The sequence below is a fragment of the Acomys russatus genome, chromosome 18, assembly GCF_903995435.1.
Source record: "Acomys russatus chromosome 18, mAcoRus1.1, whole genome shotgun sequence".
Classification (NCBI taxonomy): domain Eukaryota; kingdom Metazoa; phylum Chordata; class Mammalia; order Rodentia; family Muridae; genus Acomys; species Acomys russatus.
In genome coordinates, this window is record NC_067154.1 from 40,122,636 (window position 1) to 40,140,880 (window position 18,245).

Sequence of the window (18,245 nt, forward strand, 5' to 3'; positions counted from 1 at the left end):
TGTTTTGTTTTGGTTTTGTTTCAAAACAGGGTTTCTTTGTGTGGCCTTGGCTGTCCTGGAGTTTTGTAGACCAGGCTGGCCTCGAACTCACAGCTATCCACCTGCCCCTGCCTCACGAGTGCTGGGATTAAAGGTGTGCACCACCACTCCCAGCTCATACTTTTTAACCCAACAAAGTATTCCTGTGGCACAAGCAGAAGAATAGGTAGAGAATAGCCGATATCTTTACAGATTTTTCTGAAGAAATGAGAAGATCTGTTATTACATTTTAAAATATATATTTGATTGTCAGCTGAACTTAAGCATTTTATGTTTCTAGTTTGCCTTTCTGCATATGAATATACTTAGTTAAAAACATAAATTTACATCAGTACAAAAACGAAAGCTAATGAAAGTGAAAATTAGTCAATTAAAAGCCTTTCCTGGAGGGCTAAAGATATGGCTCAGTAGGTAATGGCACTGGCTCCTCTTCCAGAAGACCCAAGTTCTAGTCCTAGAACCACACAGTGACTCACAGCCGTTTATATTTTCAGTTCCAGGGGACCCAATGCCCTCTGCTGGGTTCCACTAGCATAGACCTACAGTCAAGCAGAACACCCATGTGCATAAAAATAAAATCTAAACAATTTTTTAAAATGAAATCCTTTTCTAATTGAAAAGTAATCAGGCATTAAAGCATTTCCCAAATATAATATGAATCAATTACATTATAAGATTTGTTTGTAATGTAGAAAATGTATGGGCTTTTTATGTACATATACATATATATACACATATATAAAATAAAAATTTTTTTAGCCATTAGTTGATTTATCATTTCAATACTACATTAAAAGACCTACACATTCCATATAAGTATATTGTTTTTGTAAAACAATTTGGCAATGTATATTTGTTAGGATGTATTTTATTTATTTATTTTTCATTTATTTTAGTGCATTGGCGTTTTGCTTGCATGTATGTCTTTGTGAAAGTGTTGGATCAGTTAACTACTAAGCCATCTCTCTAGCCCTTGTTAAGATAGATTTTAAGCATGTAAAATATTTCATTCACAGATGCTAAGTGCAGTGTTATTTATGATAGTGAAGAACTTAATGCTATAAAATATCACTATGATCACATTAAAAACAATTGTGTGTGACAGCATCATTGATATTTTAAGAGTCCAAAATGTATAAAATAAACTTCTTCATAGTAGGTGGTAGAGCCCCTCATACAACTATAGACGCTAACTCCTTTCCAAATGTTATTATTGGGTTGGGATGTAGTTCAGTGACAAAGCTATTGCTGAGCATTTACAAGATTCTAGCTTCAATCCCCAACACCATAAAGTAAACATGTTAAGTTTTTGTTAATTTAGTACTATTGTGTATGTGAATGGTGTGTGGCATTTTCGCCACTGCACACGTATGAAGGTGAGAGGGCAACTCAGTGCAGTTGATTCCCGCCTGCCTTTACACGGGTTACAAGGAATTAAACTCAGGCCACCAGACTTAATGCAGCAAGCACCTTTACCTGCCAGGCTGTCTCACAGCCTCATGACAGCTTTTAAAATAACAAAGCTGGTAAGTGGACCCCAGGTTGTACATGTGCTTGTGTAACAGTTACCAAAGTATTGGCATCTCTCTGTTAATCTTTTTTAAAGGAATTTTGTTTTGTTTTGTTTTGTTTTTTTCGAGACAGGGTTTCTCTGTGTAGCCTTGGCTTTCCTAGACTCACTTTGTAGACCAGGCTGGCCTCAAACTCACAGCGATCTGCCTGTCTCTGCCTCCCAAGTGCTGGGATTAAAGGCATGTGCCACCACACCCAACTTTAAAGGAATTTTAAAGAATTTTTTTTTTTTAATTGGCTTTTTTGGTTTTGTTTCTTTTTTTTTTTTTTTTTTTTTGTTTGTTTTGTTTTTGTCTTTGTTTTTTGAGACAGGGTTTCTCTGTGTAGCCTTGGCTTTTGTGGATTCACTTTGTAGACCAGGCTAGCCCCGAACTCACAGTGATCCACCTGCTTCTGCCTCCCTGAAGACTGATATTAAAGGCATGTGCCACTGCACCTGGCTAAGAAACCCTTTCTTTGTAAAGACATTTCTGCTATTTCCCCATGCAGGGCTTACATTTGCTTTCTGATTTGGACCCGAGCCTGTTAGGAGACTAGAAATGCTAAAAGCATGGACAGGGCAGGTGCAGTAGCTGTACTGGGCCAGTGGAGCGCTCCTTGCCTGGTTTGTGTACAGTTTTGTGCTGACTGCCCTGTGAGTTTGACACTGCTACCTCCGTTTGAACTCCAAAAAGTGAATGTTAACCTTCTTCCAAATTCATTTTTATTCAGCATATCTAATGACTGACAAAGCATTTCACAAGTTTCCATTAAAAGCACCAGAATTATTTACCTTAGAAATAAATATGTGTTGTTTCCTCATTTGTCCTCTCAGATGAGCTACCTTTTCTTAACATTTGAATAGTTAGCTGGGAACCGGAGTAATTCTTAAGTCTTTCAACTTTTGTCATTCTTTTCTTCTACTGTTAGGTTCTAACTAAAGAATTTTATAGTCTCCAAAGTTCATCTGAAAAACGCATTACTGAACTCGAAGCACAGAACTCAGAGCATCAGGCAAGATTAGACATTTACGAGAAACTGGAAAAAGAACTTGACGAAATAATAATGCAAACAGCAGAAAGTAAGTCTGTGTGCCCTCCGCACCCCACCTTCCACCCTGCTTGATCTGTTGGCTACAGAGGAAATCTGGCATCATTTCAAAAAATATCTTGGTATATATTTATTTAAAATATAAACGGTGATCATTTTAAAAGGGATATTCTCTGTTTTCAGTATTACTTGATGTAAATTTTCAATAGCTAGACTCAAAAAACAAAAATATTAAAATTGATAGATTATATGTGCTTAATTCACTCATTCTATAAATTGTAAATGTTTCTATTTGTTGGGAACTAGGAATGCAAAACTTTGCCTCAAGACCAGACGCATAGCACTGTGGAACAGCAAAAAGTCTACACTGAGCAAACTTGGGGTTCAGTCCCTACCTAGCGCAGCAGTGAGAACCACAACAGCAGCAATACCAAAGGCAGATGGTGGTCATAGTGACACATTCTTATAATCCCACACTTGGGAAACTGAGGCAGGAAGACCGTCAGTTCTAATTCAGCCTCAGCTACCTACATAGTGTGGCCCTCTCCTAAAACAAAAAAAATTCTTTCCTCACAAGAATTTGTAGTCTGGTCTAGTAAGAGAGACAAGCATGTTAACTGTGACATGGGCTAGACACTGGAAGTAGGGACCCACAGGACTTTGTAAATATAGAAGAGATCATGTGTTAATCAAGCCTTGGAGGTGAGAAAGAACTAAAAGAGGAGATGCTACACGAATGTTGAAATTCAGTAGTGTACTGCGTTACAACCTTACGTGTGTTTGCCGTTTGCCTTCACCTTGCCCTCCCATCACCCTGCCTTGATGTCACGCTGCCTTGATGTGACACTGCCTTGATGTCACGCTGCCTTGATGTGACACTGCCTTGGTGCTGTGTGGAGTGAACAGGTGGGGGCTGGGTACCAGAAAGGGAAAGACAGCCTTTTCATAAAAGTCGCTGCATACACACACACACACAGACAGACACACACACACACACACACACACACACACACACATTAGAAGCCCTCAACTGGAAAAGTTAATGTAAAAATAATTTCCTTTAGAGTCATGTCAAGAAAAAAAGAAAAGGCTATCGAAGCATAGCACACATCTGTGATCCCAGCACTGTGGGAGGCAGAGGCAGGGGGATGTCTGTAAGTTTGAGGCCAGCCTGGTCTACAAAGTGAGTCTAGGACAGCCAAGTCTACACAGAAAAACCCTGTCTGGAGGGAGGGGCGAAAGACTGTAAAAGAAGAACCAAAGGTAAATTTGAAAGAAGTGAGAGGGACAAAATTGCAAGCGTGACATTGTTTGAGTATAATATTTATTATAAAGTTACAGTGTCTGGCTAGCATACAATAGTGACACATCCACATGACAGAGGGAGAGAGCCCCTCCCGCAGACTGTCCACTAGCTTTACCTGCAGTATTTGTATTCCTCCCTAAAATTCACTCTTGGTATGTAATACGTTTCAGTTTTTATCTGATCGTTGAGAACCTCCTTTTGTCCACATTGATTCCTCCCTGTTCTTTCTAGAGTTCCTGCCTCAGTCCCCAGCTCCTGCTCAGCCATCTTAGTAGCAGAGTCTCTGTCCTTACTCCATTTCTTCAATGCCTTATCGGCAGGGCTGCCTATCATGTCTCTGAAATTGTTTTGTAGTTACAAAATTAATGCCAAGCTTATCTTTCTGGGATTAGAGATTAGCTCAGATGGTAGATTGTCAGCGTAGCATTCAGGAAGTTTTGGATTGAGTCCTCAGTCCCGTGTAAACCAGCTTGGTTGGACATCTCTACAGTCCACTACTCAGGAAGTAGAGGTAGGAGACTCAGTAGCTCAGGCTCATCCTTGACAGAGTAACGTTAGGGAAGCCGTGGCTACATGAGAATTTCTCTCAAAAGCAAAACAAAAGTCACCTCTTATCAAATTGATTCTATAATTTTGTCATATTTTATAATATATAATTCATGTTAAAAGCCTTTGAAATCAGCCGGGTGTGGTGGTGCACACATGTAATCCCAGCACTTGGGAGGCAGAGGCAGGCGGATCTCTGAGTTTGATGCCCACCTGGTCTACAAAGAGTCCAGGACAGCCAAGGATACACAGAGAAATCCCATCTCAAAAACCAAACCAAGCAAGCAAACAAACAACAAAGCCTTTGAATCCTTCAGACTAACATACCTGAGTTATTGTGCTCTATAAGAAAATATAGCCTATCAGGTGATGTAATCCTTGACATCTTCTAAAAATAAACCAGCAAATCCAAGCAAGACTACCTACATTTTAATGTGCTTCGCCTCTCTCAGATTATGCTTTAGTCCTTCTGAATGTTCTTATGATTCTTAATTCCTTATCATAATCTTTTATTTTCACTTCTGCTTTGCTTTTTAAGGAAAAGAGTTATTTCACATCACATATTTTATTATTTTTCAGTTGAAAATGAAGATGAGGCTGAAAGGATTCTTTATTCCTATGGCTATGGTGCTAATGTTCCCACAACAGCTAAAAGGCGACTAAAGCAAAGGTAAAATCCATATCGATTTATCTTATCTACTCAAGCTAAGTGTAATTACACAGTACATTTTGATAATGTGCTGAGTTGAATGATGAAGTTACTTGTTCTTCATATTCATAAATATTAAATTGCTCAGAAAGTAGGACATGGTAATAACCATAAACTTCATGTATATTTAAGTGAATTTAAAGGTTAGGAGATGTGTTCATTAGAACTGTCATGGTATTAGATGCAGTAACTTTTTAAAAGCCATTTTATTTTTACATTAATTTCAGATAAGTACAGATGCTTTGTGGCAATAATTTTCAGGTTAGAACTAATTATTCTACTTTCAACTCTTATATTCTTTATTTTTTAATCTTATATTTCTTGATATATATTTTAACTTGTAATATATATTATTGTATATAATGTCTATATTAAAGAAATATAGAGAAAGCATATAAATGCAATTAGAACTATTCAGACTTTCTAGTTACTTGCCTTGATGCTGTGACAAAACACTTGACAAAAACAACTAGAGGAAGGAAGGGTTTCTCTTGGCTCATAGTTTAAGATGTCACAACACCAAGAAGTCAGTGCAGAGGGAGCATAAGGTCACATCACGTCCACAGAAAGGATGCAGAGTGTGATGAACGGTGTTGACGGCTCCATTTCTCTTTTGTATTTCGTTTAGGATGCCTATTCTTGGAACGGTGCCACCCACAGTTAGGCTGGGTCCTCCCCCTCAGTTAATCTAATCCAGATGCTCTCTTATGCACTTGCTAAGGCTTGTCTCCCAGGTGTTTGTAGATGCTGTGGAGTTGCTACTTAATATCTAAGTAACAGAACCTAGCTGAGGTGATGGCTCCCGCTTCTTCCCCAGCGGCAGGCTGGAGGATCTTAATTTTGAGTCCTGAGTCCTACCTTAGCTTGTAGTGAACTCTAGGCCATCCTGTGGTCTACACAGAAAGAAGAAAGAAATGGGGAAAGAAGAGAAGGGGGTGGGAAGACAGGGGAGGGAGGAGGAAGAGAATGGAAGGAGAGAGAAAGAAAAAAGAAGAGCCTTGACAGACAGGGCTCTGTGCAGACTAAGAGAATTGGTGAGAGGGTGTACTAAGCACGGACTGCAGTTCTCATGAAAGGCATTTCCACTCCACCAACGGAAGCCCGCACTGATCAGTGTTGCTGGCCCTTGCTCCCTACATTCATCCTGCCTTAAAAAAACATCTGACTGCTTCCTCCTGCTACCACCTCCAGTCTGAGTGATTGTGCCACACTTGCAAGCCCTTCTGAAATGTGGCCCACATCAGCATCCTTACTTGCCTCTCTTCTCAAAATGACAATAAACACCTATTTTTATCTACATCACGGTAACATGTTTCATTTCCCATCTAATTTCTTTACCTAGATAGACGTTCATAGCCAGATGTGGTGGCACTTGGGAGGCAGAGGCAGGCGGATCTCTGTGAGTTTGAGGCCAGCCTGGTCTACAAAGTGAGTCCAGGACAGCAAGGGTTACACAAAGAAACCCTGTCTCGAAAAAAAAAGAAAAGAAAAACAAAATAAACAAAACAAAAGTTCTTCATGATCAGCAACCACATCTTATTCTCTGACTTTCAAACTCAGTTGAGAATACCTAGTAATTTTTTTTCTTTATCTGAATGCTCAAGGTTTCAAAACTGATACTGTTTATGGGAGTTAATTTAGAAATACAAAAACATACAAAATAAAAACTCCATGTTTTGATACTTAAGTAGACATTTTCAATGATTTTTTTTTAAGATTTTCTTGTTGTCATTGTTCTTGTTTTGGTTTGTTTGTTTGTTGTTTGTTTATTTGTTTGTTTCCGACAGGGTTTCTCTGTGTGGCCCTGGTTACACACTCTGTAGACCAGACTGGCCTTGAACTCAGAGATCTGCCAGCCACTGCCGCTGCCTCCCCAGTGCTGGAATAAAGTTCTGCACTGCTGCTTCCTGACTGAGATTTTTATTTTGTATGTATATGTGTCTGTGCACACGTGTCTGTGCACATGTGAGCTGAGGTGCCTACAGAGTAGGAAAGAGGGTCTCTGTGTGTCCCTCTGTGTACCTGTAAGTCTGGAAGGGAGCATCAGATCTCAAGGAGCTGGAATTACGTCATGGGCACTGGGAACAAAAGTATGGTCTTTGCAGAGTAGCTTATGCTCTCAACCACTGAGCCGTCTTTTGTTCCTTTGTAGACAGTTTGAAGTGCTGGGATGCAGCAGCCTAGAGACTAATTTACCTTTATGATGCCCTAAAGTAGTATGGAATAGTACTTGAAAAGGAGTGAAAAATGCTTCAGAGCTTATAGTGTTTATTGATTAAATATTTGAAAAGGTCTGATCACAAATAGGTGACTACAAAGTATCCATTTGTAGCTGGAATGATTAATTCTGTTTAGTAGAGGTGAGGTTCAAGTGCTTCTAAATTATCTAGTATTTGAAAAAGTGGGTACTGTCCTATTTCTTCCTGGTGCTCTCTAAGGCTGATGTGACGGATTCAGGATATTTTTCTATTTTTGTTTGTTTGTTTTCTTGGTTTTTCATTTTTGAGTTTTTGATTTTTTTTTTCCAAGACAGGGTTTCTCTGTGTAGCTTTGGCTGTCCTGGACTCACTTTGTAGACCAGGCTGGCCTGGAATTCACAGAGATCCACCTGCCTCTGCCTCCCGAGTGCTGGGATTAAAGGCATGAGCCACCACCACCAGGCACATTTTGCAGTTTTTAAATATATCTGATTCTTTTAGCCCATTGTTCCCTAGAAAAGAGCAGAAATATGGCTAGTTTCACGAATAAGAGACTTCTCTATTAATAGAAAAATGGTTGGTAAAATACTCAAAATTGAAGTCTAATGGGAAACCCTGGCTCTCGTATTGTAACATCTCAATCCTGTAGACTTATTTTGTATAACAGGAAAAATAATTTTGCTGTTATAAGCTTCCTTTCTGTAGCCCAAAATGTTGCGCTTTGAAATCAAATGTGATTGAGGGTTACTTTTTAAAGACGTTCACAAAACTAGAAGTTAGGTTTTTGCTGTTTGGTTAGTTTTGTTTAATTGATTGGTTTGGGGGTTTTTTGTTGTTGTTGTTTATTTGGTTGTGTTTTTTATGCCCAAAGATTTAAAGAACCACAGGTGATTCATAGTCCAAACAATCTTAACTGTCCAAATATTTCTGAAGATTCTATCACTGAGCCCTGAACAAGTGCCTAATGGGCATGCTATTAATACCCCTGCCAGCTGATGCCAGGCATTCTTCTCATGGTGAGCTGAGGCTATTTTGAGGAAGTGCTTCTCAGGTCATCGAAGCTAAGGGAAGAGAGTGTAAGCCTAGACATGCAAAGAGGACATGCATGCAGCCCTGCACCTAGTCATGCGACAGCTTTTATTGAGTACCTACTATGTGCACAGCTTGAGTAATGGCTCAAGGATCTGATGCACTTTTGAAGATTGCAAAATCAATGTTTGGTTTCTTAAGGGCTATTTGTACTGAAAGCAATTGCCTTATGCCCTCTTGTAATTTATTTACTAAAGACAAGAAAAAGCATTGTAACTTTTAGAAGTCTGTACTTATTAATCTTTGGTATTTGAAATTAACGCAATGCAAACTTAAAGTGAGTTATATAAAATGGCTCACAGCAGTAAATGCAGTGCTTTCGTAATAAAGTTGTCATTATATAGCAGCTTACAAAAAAGTATATTAAAAATTCAAAGAACTTATTTCTTTACTGCTGTATATCGCCATACATAATTTGGTTTGAAACTTTATATATTCAACAGCCAATATTAAATATTTTATGTTAATAGTTAATTGGATGGAAATATTTATTTTATTTTTAAAATTGGGTAAATTGATAGTATTTCCATTTTTCAAAATAACCAATCAGAAACTTACACCGACAAATTAATTTCCTTTCACTTTTTGGACATTATGCAACTTTAGTAGTTTTTTCCCTTAGCATTCCATTATAAATATTTCCTATCTATGAGTATTCTTCAAAATGGACTAACTGGGGGAGTAGAACAACAGTTGGAATGGAACGGGTAGCAGACAGAGGGCATGAGCAAGGCAGTAGGAGAGATGAACATGAGCACAAGGAATCGTGACATTTGTGTGTGACGTGTCATGCTGTTGTGTGGGAACTTTAAAACTGGGTTTGAAATAATTTTCAGTAGCTTCCTAACTTTGCTTTTTAGGCTTTCTGTTTGTGAGTGCCATGAAAAAAATAATTTCCTCTTGCTACCAAAAGAATATCTTAAAAAATAAACTGAAAAAATGTATATGAAGATCACTGTTTGGCATGAAGTAAATGTCCAGTAAATGCTAGGTGGTTATATCAGTTATATTCTTAAGTCAGCTACACAGTTAGAAAAGCCTGGTTTCCAAAACTTCTCCCTAGACACCAATTGAAATAATTCAGTTAAAATATGTTTGTTTTAAATTTTTAATGAAGCCTTCTAAAATACATGAAACATGGACATTTGCCTTTTGTTTTGTTTTGTTTTTTTGTTTTGTTTCGAGACAGGGTTTCTCTGTGTAGCTTTGGCTGTCCTGGACTCGCTTTGTAAACCAGGTTGGCCTCGAACTCACAGCAATCTGCCTACATCTCTGCCTTCCAAGTGCTGGGATTAAAGGCGTGCGCCACCACTGCCCGGCTTCTTTTCTTTTTTCTTCCTTCTTTCCTTCCTTTCTTCTTCTTCTTCTTCTCCTCTTCCTCCTCCTCCTTCTTTTTTGTCCATTTTTGGAGGCACTCCAATGCCAGTTTCCTGTGAGGTAGCAGCAATAGCACTGTGTTTTTCATTTGAAATGGAACTAAGGTTTCTGATCAGCATGTAAGGACATAATAAGGCAGCTCGTGCTTTGAGGTTTCGTACAGTCATAGTCCCCAAAGCGTCTTAAAACTCTTTTTGGTACACAATTGTGGGAAGCCCTAAAGGGCTAAAATAATTGGAGTAGATTAAGATACAGGTAATTCTTTGCCATGACAAAACTTGAAAATCTAAAGCAATGTTTTTGTTTGAGTAGCAACTATTTGGAAATGACAAACAAGGTGTTGCTGTTGTGTGCACTGCTCGTGCTTCTGCATGATGCGATGACACCCGGACGCCCCGCGGTCTTAACTGTGTCCCTTTGTTTGGGCTGATCCAGGTGCTTGGAGACATTTTTAGAACATTTTTAATTTGTAAAATTATTTTTGTTTTTTTACTTTATGTATTTATACACATAAAATGTATGATCACACTTTGGCCCACACAGATGTATATGCTTTACATGTGTGCCTGGTGCCTATGATGCTCCGCAGAAGTGTGGGACCCTCTGAGGTGTGGGAGCCTCTGAAACTACAGTTACAATTCTAAGACATTTCATACCCAAGCTGTAAGACTTTTATTTTGCTTTGAGTTTATTTTCTCTCTCAAAATGCCTTAATTAAAACGAAGGACATTCTTGTTAGGATACTACCCCTGTGTTAACACTAAAACACTGGCATAGAATTTCTTGACTCAGTGTTTACGTCATATGATATTTGTCACTTTGTCACCATATCTGCATAAGAGCCTTATGCTAAAAACAAATTACCCAAACAAATGAGCAGTGTAATGTACATCACTTGCTATCACCAAGTCGCTATCATCTTCATTATGTTCTTAAACGGGTGACTGTTGCATCTCATTATTTCTAGCATCTCTTATCTCTTAATAAAAAACACAAAATTTTATTTGCATAAAATTTCCTCTCATCTGTACTTCTTTATAATTGAATTTGACTGCGTTCATTGTTCTATAATCATTTTACACAAATACTGTCAATACCTTCAGCATATATTTGTTGAGAAATTGTTATTTTAAAAAGACCCTAAGAGGCCTGGTGTGGTGGTGCACGCCTTTAATTCCAGGACTCCGAGGCAGAGGTAGGTGGATCATTGTGAGTTCGAGGCCAGCCTAGTCTACAAAATGAATGTAGGACAGCCAAGGCCATACAGAGAAACCCTGTCTCAAAAAAACAAACAAACAAACAAACGACCCTAAGCCAGGCACTGTGGCACATGCCAGTAATCCCAGCACTCTAGGAAGCAGAGACAGATGGATCTCTGTGAGTTCAAAGCCAGCCTCATCTACAGAGTGAGTCCAGGACAGCCCTGGCTACACAAAGAAACCCTGTCTTGAAAAACTAAAAAACAAAACAACAAAAAACAAAAAAGACATATCAAAAACCCAAAAGGGTAAAAAAGATGAAAGTATGATTGATAATTAAAACAAAAATGGACCTAGTGATCTGAAATATAGAATTTACAAATACAGTTAAAAGCAACATTTAAGGCCCACAGATTAAGCCAAAACCAATATCAGGTTATTTCATTGGAGCCAGTTTTGGTGGCACACACCTTTAATCCCAGCTCTTGGGAGGCAAAAGCAGGCAGATTTCTGAGTTTGAGGCCAACCTGATCTACAGAGAAAGTTCCAGGATAGCCAAGGCTATATAGAGAAACCCTGCCTCAAAAAAGCAAAAAGGAAAAGGAAAGAAAAAGAAAGAAAGGAAGGAAGGAAGGAAAAAAGGAAGGAAGGATCCAAAACTATATTATTTGTTATATTGACTCAATAAACCTGATATTTTTTGTTGCCCCCCCCCCCGAGAGGTTTTGTCTGAATTTATTTTTTTTTTCTGTACGAAACTATGTGAAATTCCATTACAATATTAATATGTAAATTGCATTGCCATACATAAAGTCTGATTTTTACAGTAAAAATAAATAAAATGTAACCTTTGTATTCCTTTAAAACTCATAAAGAAGAAAGTGGTTTAGAGGTTCCCTAAAATGGAGTTGAGGGTCAAGAAGCATTTACTAGAGAGTGGAAAAGACAGAAGGTGACTGTTACAGGGAAATAAAAATGATCTCACATCATGTGGTCATGAGAGTTGCACACGTCTAACTCACTTTAAGTTGCTGTTTATTGTGTTAGGTGCATAATTTTATATATATTTAGTATATAATGTTTTTGTTAAAGAATGATTACCAAAAAATGAGGACCACTTATTTTTTTTTCATCTTTAACTTCAGATGATTGCAAATACTGTGCCAGATCAAATAATATTAGATATGGACATACTGATCACTCTGTAAACAGTTATCAGAACTTGCATTTTTTTACTTGGATGAGAAGTTCTTCTTACACATAAATGTGCTGGGTGATGTTTAGCAGCCTCATGTGCTCTCAGAACCTTACATGAGCTCATTTGTCTTTGGTCGGGAAATATATGTACAACACGGCTCATTCTGTTCTGCAGGGTTATTTGGTGTAAATTTAAAAAAAAGAAGAAGACTATCTTATCATTGTAAAAAGTTCTATACATTTGGATTCCATGAATTCTGCATTCGTGGGTTAAATTGATAGGTAAAATAATACAGAACATGAAAATACAGAGTACTTGAGAACAACATGATTTTTCAGCATTACTAGCACTTCCTTAAAGAACTGTATGTTTTCTTTGAGTCATTGGAATTACTTAAATAGATGAAGTACTTTTTTTCCTTAAAACAGTATTTCTTAAATATGGACTATGGTAGACTGCAGGACACAGTAGTATATGCCTATAATTCTAACACTTGCGCTGTTGGAAGGGGATCATGAATTGACGGCAGACTGGGGACCCAGACTAAAACCCTATCAGGAGACGGCCGGGCATCATCGGAAGGGAGCGGGGTCCTCTTGCTTCTTCATGTTTTACACATCTCTTCCACCTCCACTTGTAATAGGGAACCTGTTTATTTATGGTTTGTATTGTAAAATTCTTAATATTGCCCTGTGTAAACACTTTCTAAAACATAAGTTTATAATACATAATATTCAACTAATTTCCTGGCTGATTTGTAATTCGGAAACTTGTTAAAATGAGAAAGCTGTAAATGGCTATCCTTTTCTGTCATGCTAGTAACATAATGTAACTCTACTTGACAGGAAGGGCTACAAACGGTGATTACAGGAATCAGTGTATACCAGCTATCATCTGGAAATGTTAGACTTGTTACTTTCAGAGTTCTTGGTTGGTGACCTACTGTTCTTCCAATGTGTTTTGCTTTGTATTGTCACGTTTTCTGTTAATATGTGTTACTAGGAAGTGATGAGTCCATTTTCTAGCAACAAGAATCTATTGTGCGTATAGGTAGTATTGTTTTTGTATACATGAATGCTTTTCATTTTATTTACCTAGTGTCCACTTGGCGAGAAGAGTTCTTCAGTTAGAAAAACAAAATTCATTAATATTAAAAGATCTGGACCATCAAAAGGACCAAGTAAGACAGCTTTCACAGGAGGTGAGTAGATGGACCTGGAGGCGGGGAGCATGGGGCTTACTGTCTGCCTTCTTGGTTAGCGCCTGGAGTTGCTTGCTGAGCAATCTGAAAATAAGATGGTTGCAGAATGATTTCAGGCTTCTGAAATTCACTCAGTGTTGAGACTAGGAAGCAACTTAGAGTGGATGGCAAAGCAGAGCTGAGTGCCCAGAGTGAGGAAGTGTGGATGAGGCTGCCGCGCACACAACTTTCGCTTCTGAGAGTATCAACTGGCAAATTTTGTTGACATTAAGTTTCTCACTGACAACTCATTTTTAAGTAGTTTCTGTTTATTTTATTTTATTTTTTTTTAAAGATACCTAGCCCTTTTTAAGTTTTCTTTCTTTCTTTTCTTTTTTCTTTTTCTTTTGGCTTTTTTCAAGACAGGGTTTCTCTGTGTAGCCTTGGCTGTCTTGGACTTGCGTTGTAGACCAGGCTGGCCTCGAACTCACGTTGATCCACCTGCCACTGCCTCCTGAGTGCTGGGATTAAAGGCATGTGCCACCACGCCTGCCGAGCATGGGAGATCTTTCCATCCCCTGATGTCTTCTTCAGTTTTCTTCCCAAGACTTGAAGTTCTTCTCATGTAGGTCGTTCACTTGCCTGGTTAGAGTTACACACAGATATTTTATATGATTTTTAGCTATTCTGAACTATCAAGCTGAACTATCAAGCAATACTAAAAAACAAACAAACAAACAAAAAACTACATGGTACTGGCATAGAAACAGACAGGTTGATCAATAAAATAGAATTAAAGACCCAGACATGAACCTACACACCTACAGATACTTTATTTTTGACAAAGAAGCTAAAACTATACAATGGAAAAAAGATAGCATCTTCAACAAATGGTGCTGTTATTTCCCTAATTTCTTTCTCAACCAGTTTATCATTTGAATACAGGAGGGTGATTTTTTTTTTTTTTTTTTTTTTTTTAGTTAATTTTGTAACCAGCCACTTTGCTGAAGGTGTTTAACAGCTGTAGGAGGTCTCTGGTGGAATTTTGGGGATCGTGTATATATACTGTCATGTCCTCTATGAATACTTTGACTTCTTCCTTTCCCAATTTGCATCCCCTTGATCTCGTTTAGTCTTTTTATTGCTCTATCTAGAACTTCAAGTACTATATTGAGTAGATATAGAAATAGTTGGCAGTCTTGTCTTGTCCATGATTTCAGTGGAATTACTAGATATCTCTCCATTTAAATTGCTGTTGGCTATAGGATTGCTGTATATTGTCCTTTATTATGTTAGATAATGCGCCTTGTATCTCTGATCTCTCCAAGACTTAACATGAAGTGGTGTTGAATTTTGTCAAAGCCTTTTTCAGCATCTAAGGAGCTGATCATGTAGTTTGTTTCCTTCAGTTTGTTTATATGGTGGATTACATTGACAAGTTTTTATATGTTGAGCAACCCCTGGGATGAAGCCTGCTTGGTAATGGTGGATGATGTTTTTGATGTGTTGATGGATATTTTATTCAGTATTTTTGCATGAATGTTCATATGGGAAATTGATCTGAAATTCTCTTTGTTGAGATTTTGTGTGGTTTAGGTATCAGGGTAATTGTGGCCTCCTAGAATGACTTTGGCAATGTTCCTTCTGTTTCTATTTTGTGGGATAGTTTGGGGAGTTTTGCTGTTAGCTCTTCTTTGCAAGTCTGGTAGAATTCTGCCCTAAAACTGTCTGGCCCAGGGCTTCTTTTCATTGGGAGACTTTTTTGTTTTGTTTTAATTTTTTTTTCCGAGACAGGGTTTCTCTGTGTAGCCTTGGCTGTCCTGGACTCGCTTTGTAGACCAGGCTGACCTCAAACTCACAGCAATCCGCCTGCCTCTGCCTCCCAAGTGCTGGGATTAAAGGCATGCACCACCACGGCCCGGGCATTGGGAGACTTTTAATGGCTGCTTATTCCCTTACAGGTTATAAGTTATTTAAATTGTTTACCTGCTCTTGATTTAGCTTTGGTAAGTGGAATCTATCAAGAAAATCACTCATTTCATTTAGATTTGTCAATTTTGTGGAGTACAGGTTTTTCTTTTCTTTTCTTTCTTTCTTTTCTTTTCAAGTTTTTCAAGTAAGGCCTAATTGTTTCTTTGGAGTTTCTCAGTATCTATTGTTATGTCCCTCTTTTCATTTCTGATTTTGCTAATTTGAATATTCTCTCCTGCCTTTTAGTTAGTTTGGCTAACGGTTCGTCTATCTTGTTGATTTTCTCAAAGAACCAGCTCTTCTTTTCATTGAATCTTTGTTTCTAATTTACTGATTTCAGCCCTAAGTTTGATTATTTCCTGCTGTCTACTCCTCTTTTGTGTGTCTGCTTCTTTTTGTTCTAGAGCTTTCGGGTGTGCTATAAACTTGTGAGTATGAAAACTCTCAGGTCTGGGAAGAGGTTAAGAGCACTGGCTGCTTTTCCAGAGGTCCTGAGTTCAATTCCCAGCAACCACTTGGTGGCTCACAGCCATCTATAATGAGATCTGGTGCCCTCCTCTGTCGTGTAGGTATGCATACAGGCACAACATCGTATACATAATAAATAATTTTTTTAAAGAAAAGAAAACCCTCCAATTTATTTTATAAAGGCACTTAGTGAACTTTCCTCTTAGCATTGCTTTCATTGTGTCCCATGAGTTAGAGTATGTTGTGCCTTCATTTCCATTGAGGAGCTTTGTTGTTTGTGCTTAGTTTTATCTGCGGCATAAGACTGACCATAAGCCGCCATTATCACCAACAACTATTACAAAGAACACTGTCTTGAGAGTAGCACCATTTAGGTCCAGTGCATATCTGTGGGCTCACACAGAGACAGTGTAAAATAAGAACTGGTGAACATTTGACTGAGTGTTCTTTTGCCTTCAGTAGATTTAATAGAACTCAAATGTTCTAGTTCTGTTGAGGATGAGTCCATGTCTAGACTCTGTTCCCCTCTAGATACCTGTTTGTCTCTATGTGGGCACCATGGGCGTCATTACTGTGCTCTATATAGTATCTTGAAATCAGATACCATAGATTCTCCAACTCTACTCATTTTCTTTTCGTTTTTTTTTTTTATTAATTTATTCTTGTTACATCTCAATGGTTATCCCATCCCTTGTATCCTCCCATTCTTCCCTCCCTCCCATTTTCCCATTATTCCCCTCCCCAATGACTGTTCCTGAGGGGGATTACCTCCCCCTATATATGCTCATAGGGTATCAAGTCTCTTCTTGGCAACCTGCTGTCCTTCCTCTGAGTGCCACCAGGTCTCCCCCTCCAGGGGACATGGTCAAATGTGAGGCACCAGAGTACGTGAGAAAGTCATATCCCACTCTCCACTCAACTGTGGAGAATGTTCTGATCATTGGCTAGATCTAGGTAGGGGTTTAAAGTTTACCGCCTGTATTGTCCTTGGCTGGTGCCTTAGTTTGAGCGGGACCCCTGGGCCCAAATCTGCCTATCATAATGTTCTACTTGTAGGTTTCTAGGACCCTCTGGATCCTTCTACTTTGCTATTCTCCCATGCTTCTCTCATTTAGAGTCCCAATAGGATGTCCTCCCCTCTGTCCCAGTTTCCTGGTAAGTGAAGGCTTTCGTGGGACTCTATTCATTTTCAAGGTTTTTTGGCTACTCTTTATTCTTTATACTTCCATGAGAATTTTATAATTGATTTATTAATTCCTGGAAAAAGCAGTTGCTGTAATTTTGAGATTGCATGGGAGATATATATATATATACATATAGACTAGTGATGTGGCTCAGATTACCTAACACATCCAAATCCCTAGGTTCAGTCTACAACATGGTTTAAAGAGTAAAGAATGGTCAGAAGAGAAGAATACTAAGTACCTGATAGTCTTCAACTACCAAGTGCTCTGACCCATGAACACAATATATATGGCTCGTGGTTATTAGATCATTTTTAGCATTATTTTTAACTTTTGATTAGTGTCAGCAATGTATGTATTCTAATCTTCTGATTTTAACCAGCACAATAAAGTGTATGCTTACTATAAGTAGTTATAATTTAATATATTTATTGATATAGTTATGCCATCTTGCTATTTTTGTCTATACTGTTTGCTCTGTGGGCTCTTGTCCTCTTTCCTCCTTACTTTCATTTGAGTTAATATTTTATCATTTCATTTTATTATTGCTTATAGTTTTGTAATAATTATAGATGGTTTAAGTATTATATATCCCCTCCTAATCTTGTTGCTTGTTTTCTCATATATTTTATTTGTACATATGTGAACCACACAGAACATTGCTATTATTGTTAAGTAGTTAAAAACCCTATGAAAAGAAATATTAGTATAAGGAAAAAACACTATATTTACTCAAATAGTTATCCTTGGTGTTCAGTCTAGGGTCCTATCCTTATGTTTATGTACTTTCTTTTAATGTCATGTTTAGTTAATTATCTTTTTTTTTTTCTTTTTAATTTTTATTTCTGATTTTTTTTTTTTTTTTTTTTTTTTTTTTGGTTTTTTGAGACAGGGTTTCTCTGTGTAGCCTTGGCCATCCTGGACTCACTTTGTAGACCAGGCTGGTCTTGAACTCACAGCGATCCGCCTGCCTCTGCCTCCCGAGTGCTGGGATTAAAGACGTGCGCCACCACGCCCGGCTTTAGTTAATTATCTTATTCTTGTGTATAAATGTTTTGTCTACATGGATCTAAGTGTACCATGGAACTGGGTCCCCTGAAATTGGAGTTACAGGTGGTATGAGCCACCGTGTGGGTTCTCGGAATTAAATCCAGGTCCTCTATAAGAGAAACAAGTGCTC

General features: G+C 38.1%; 1 protein-coding gene across 1 annotated transcript in view; it reads left to right on the top strand.

Moving 5' to 3' along the window:
* Positions 1-18,245, top strand: part of Pibf1 (progesterone immunomodulatory binding factor 1) — a 160,247-nt gene that overhangs the window by 93,555 nt on the left and 48,447 nt on the right. The window contains exons 12-14 of the mRNA XM_051160907.1: positions 2,521-2,671; positions 5,072-5,162; positions 13,361-13,463. Coding sequence (XP_051016864.1) covers positions 2,521-2,671; positions 5,072-5,162; positions 13,361-13,463 — 345 coding nt within the window. The remainder of the gene's footprint in view (positions 1-2,520; positions 2,672-5,071; positions 5,163-13,360; positions 13,464-18,245) is intronic.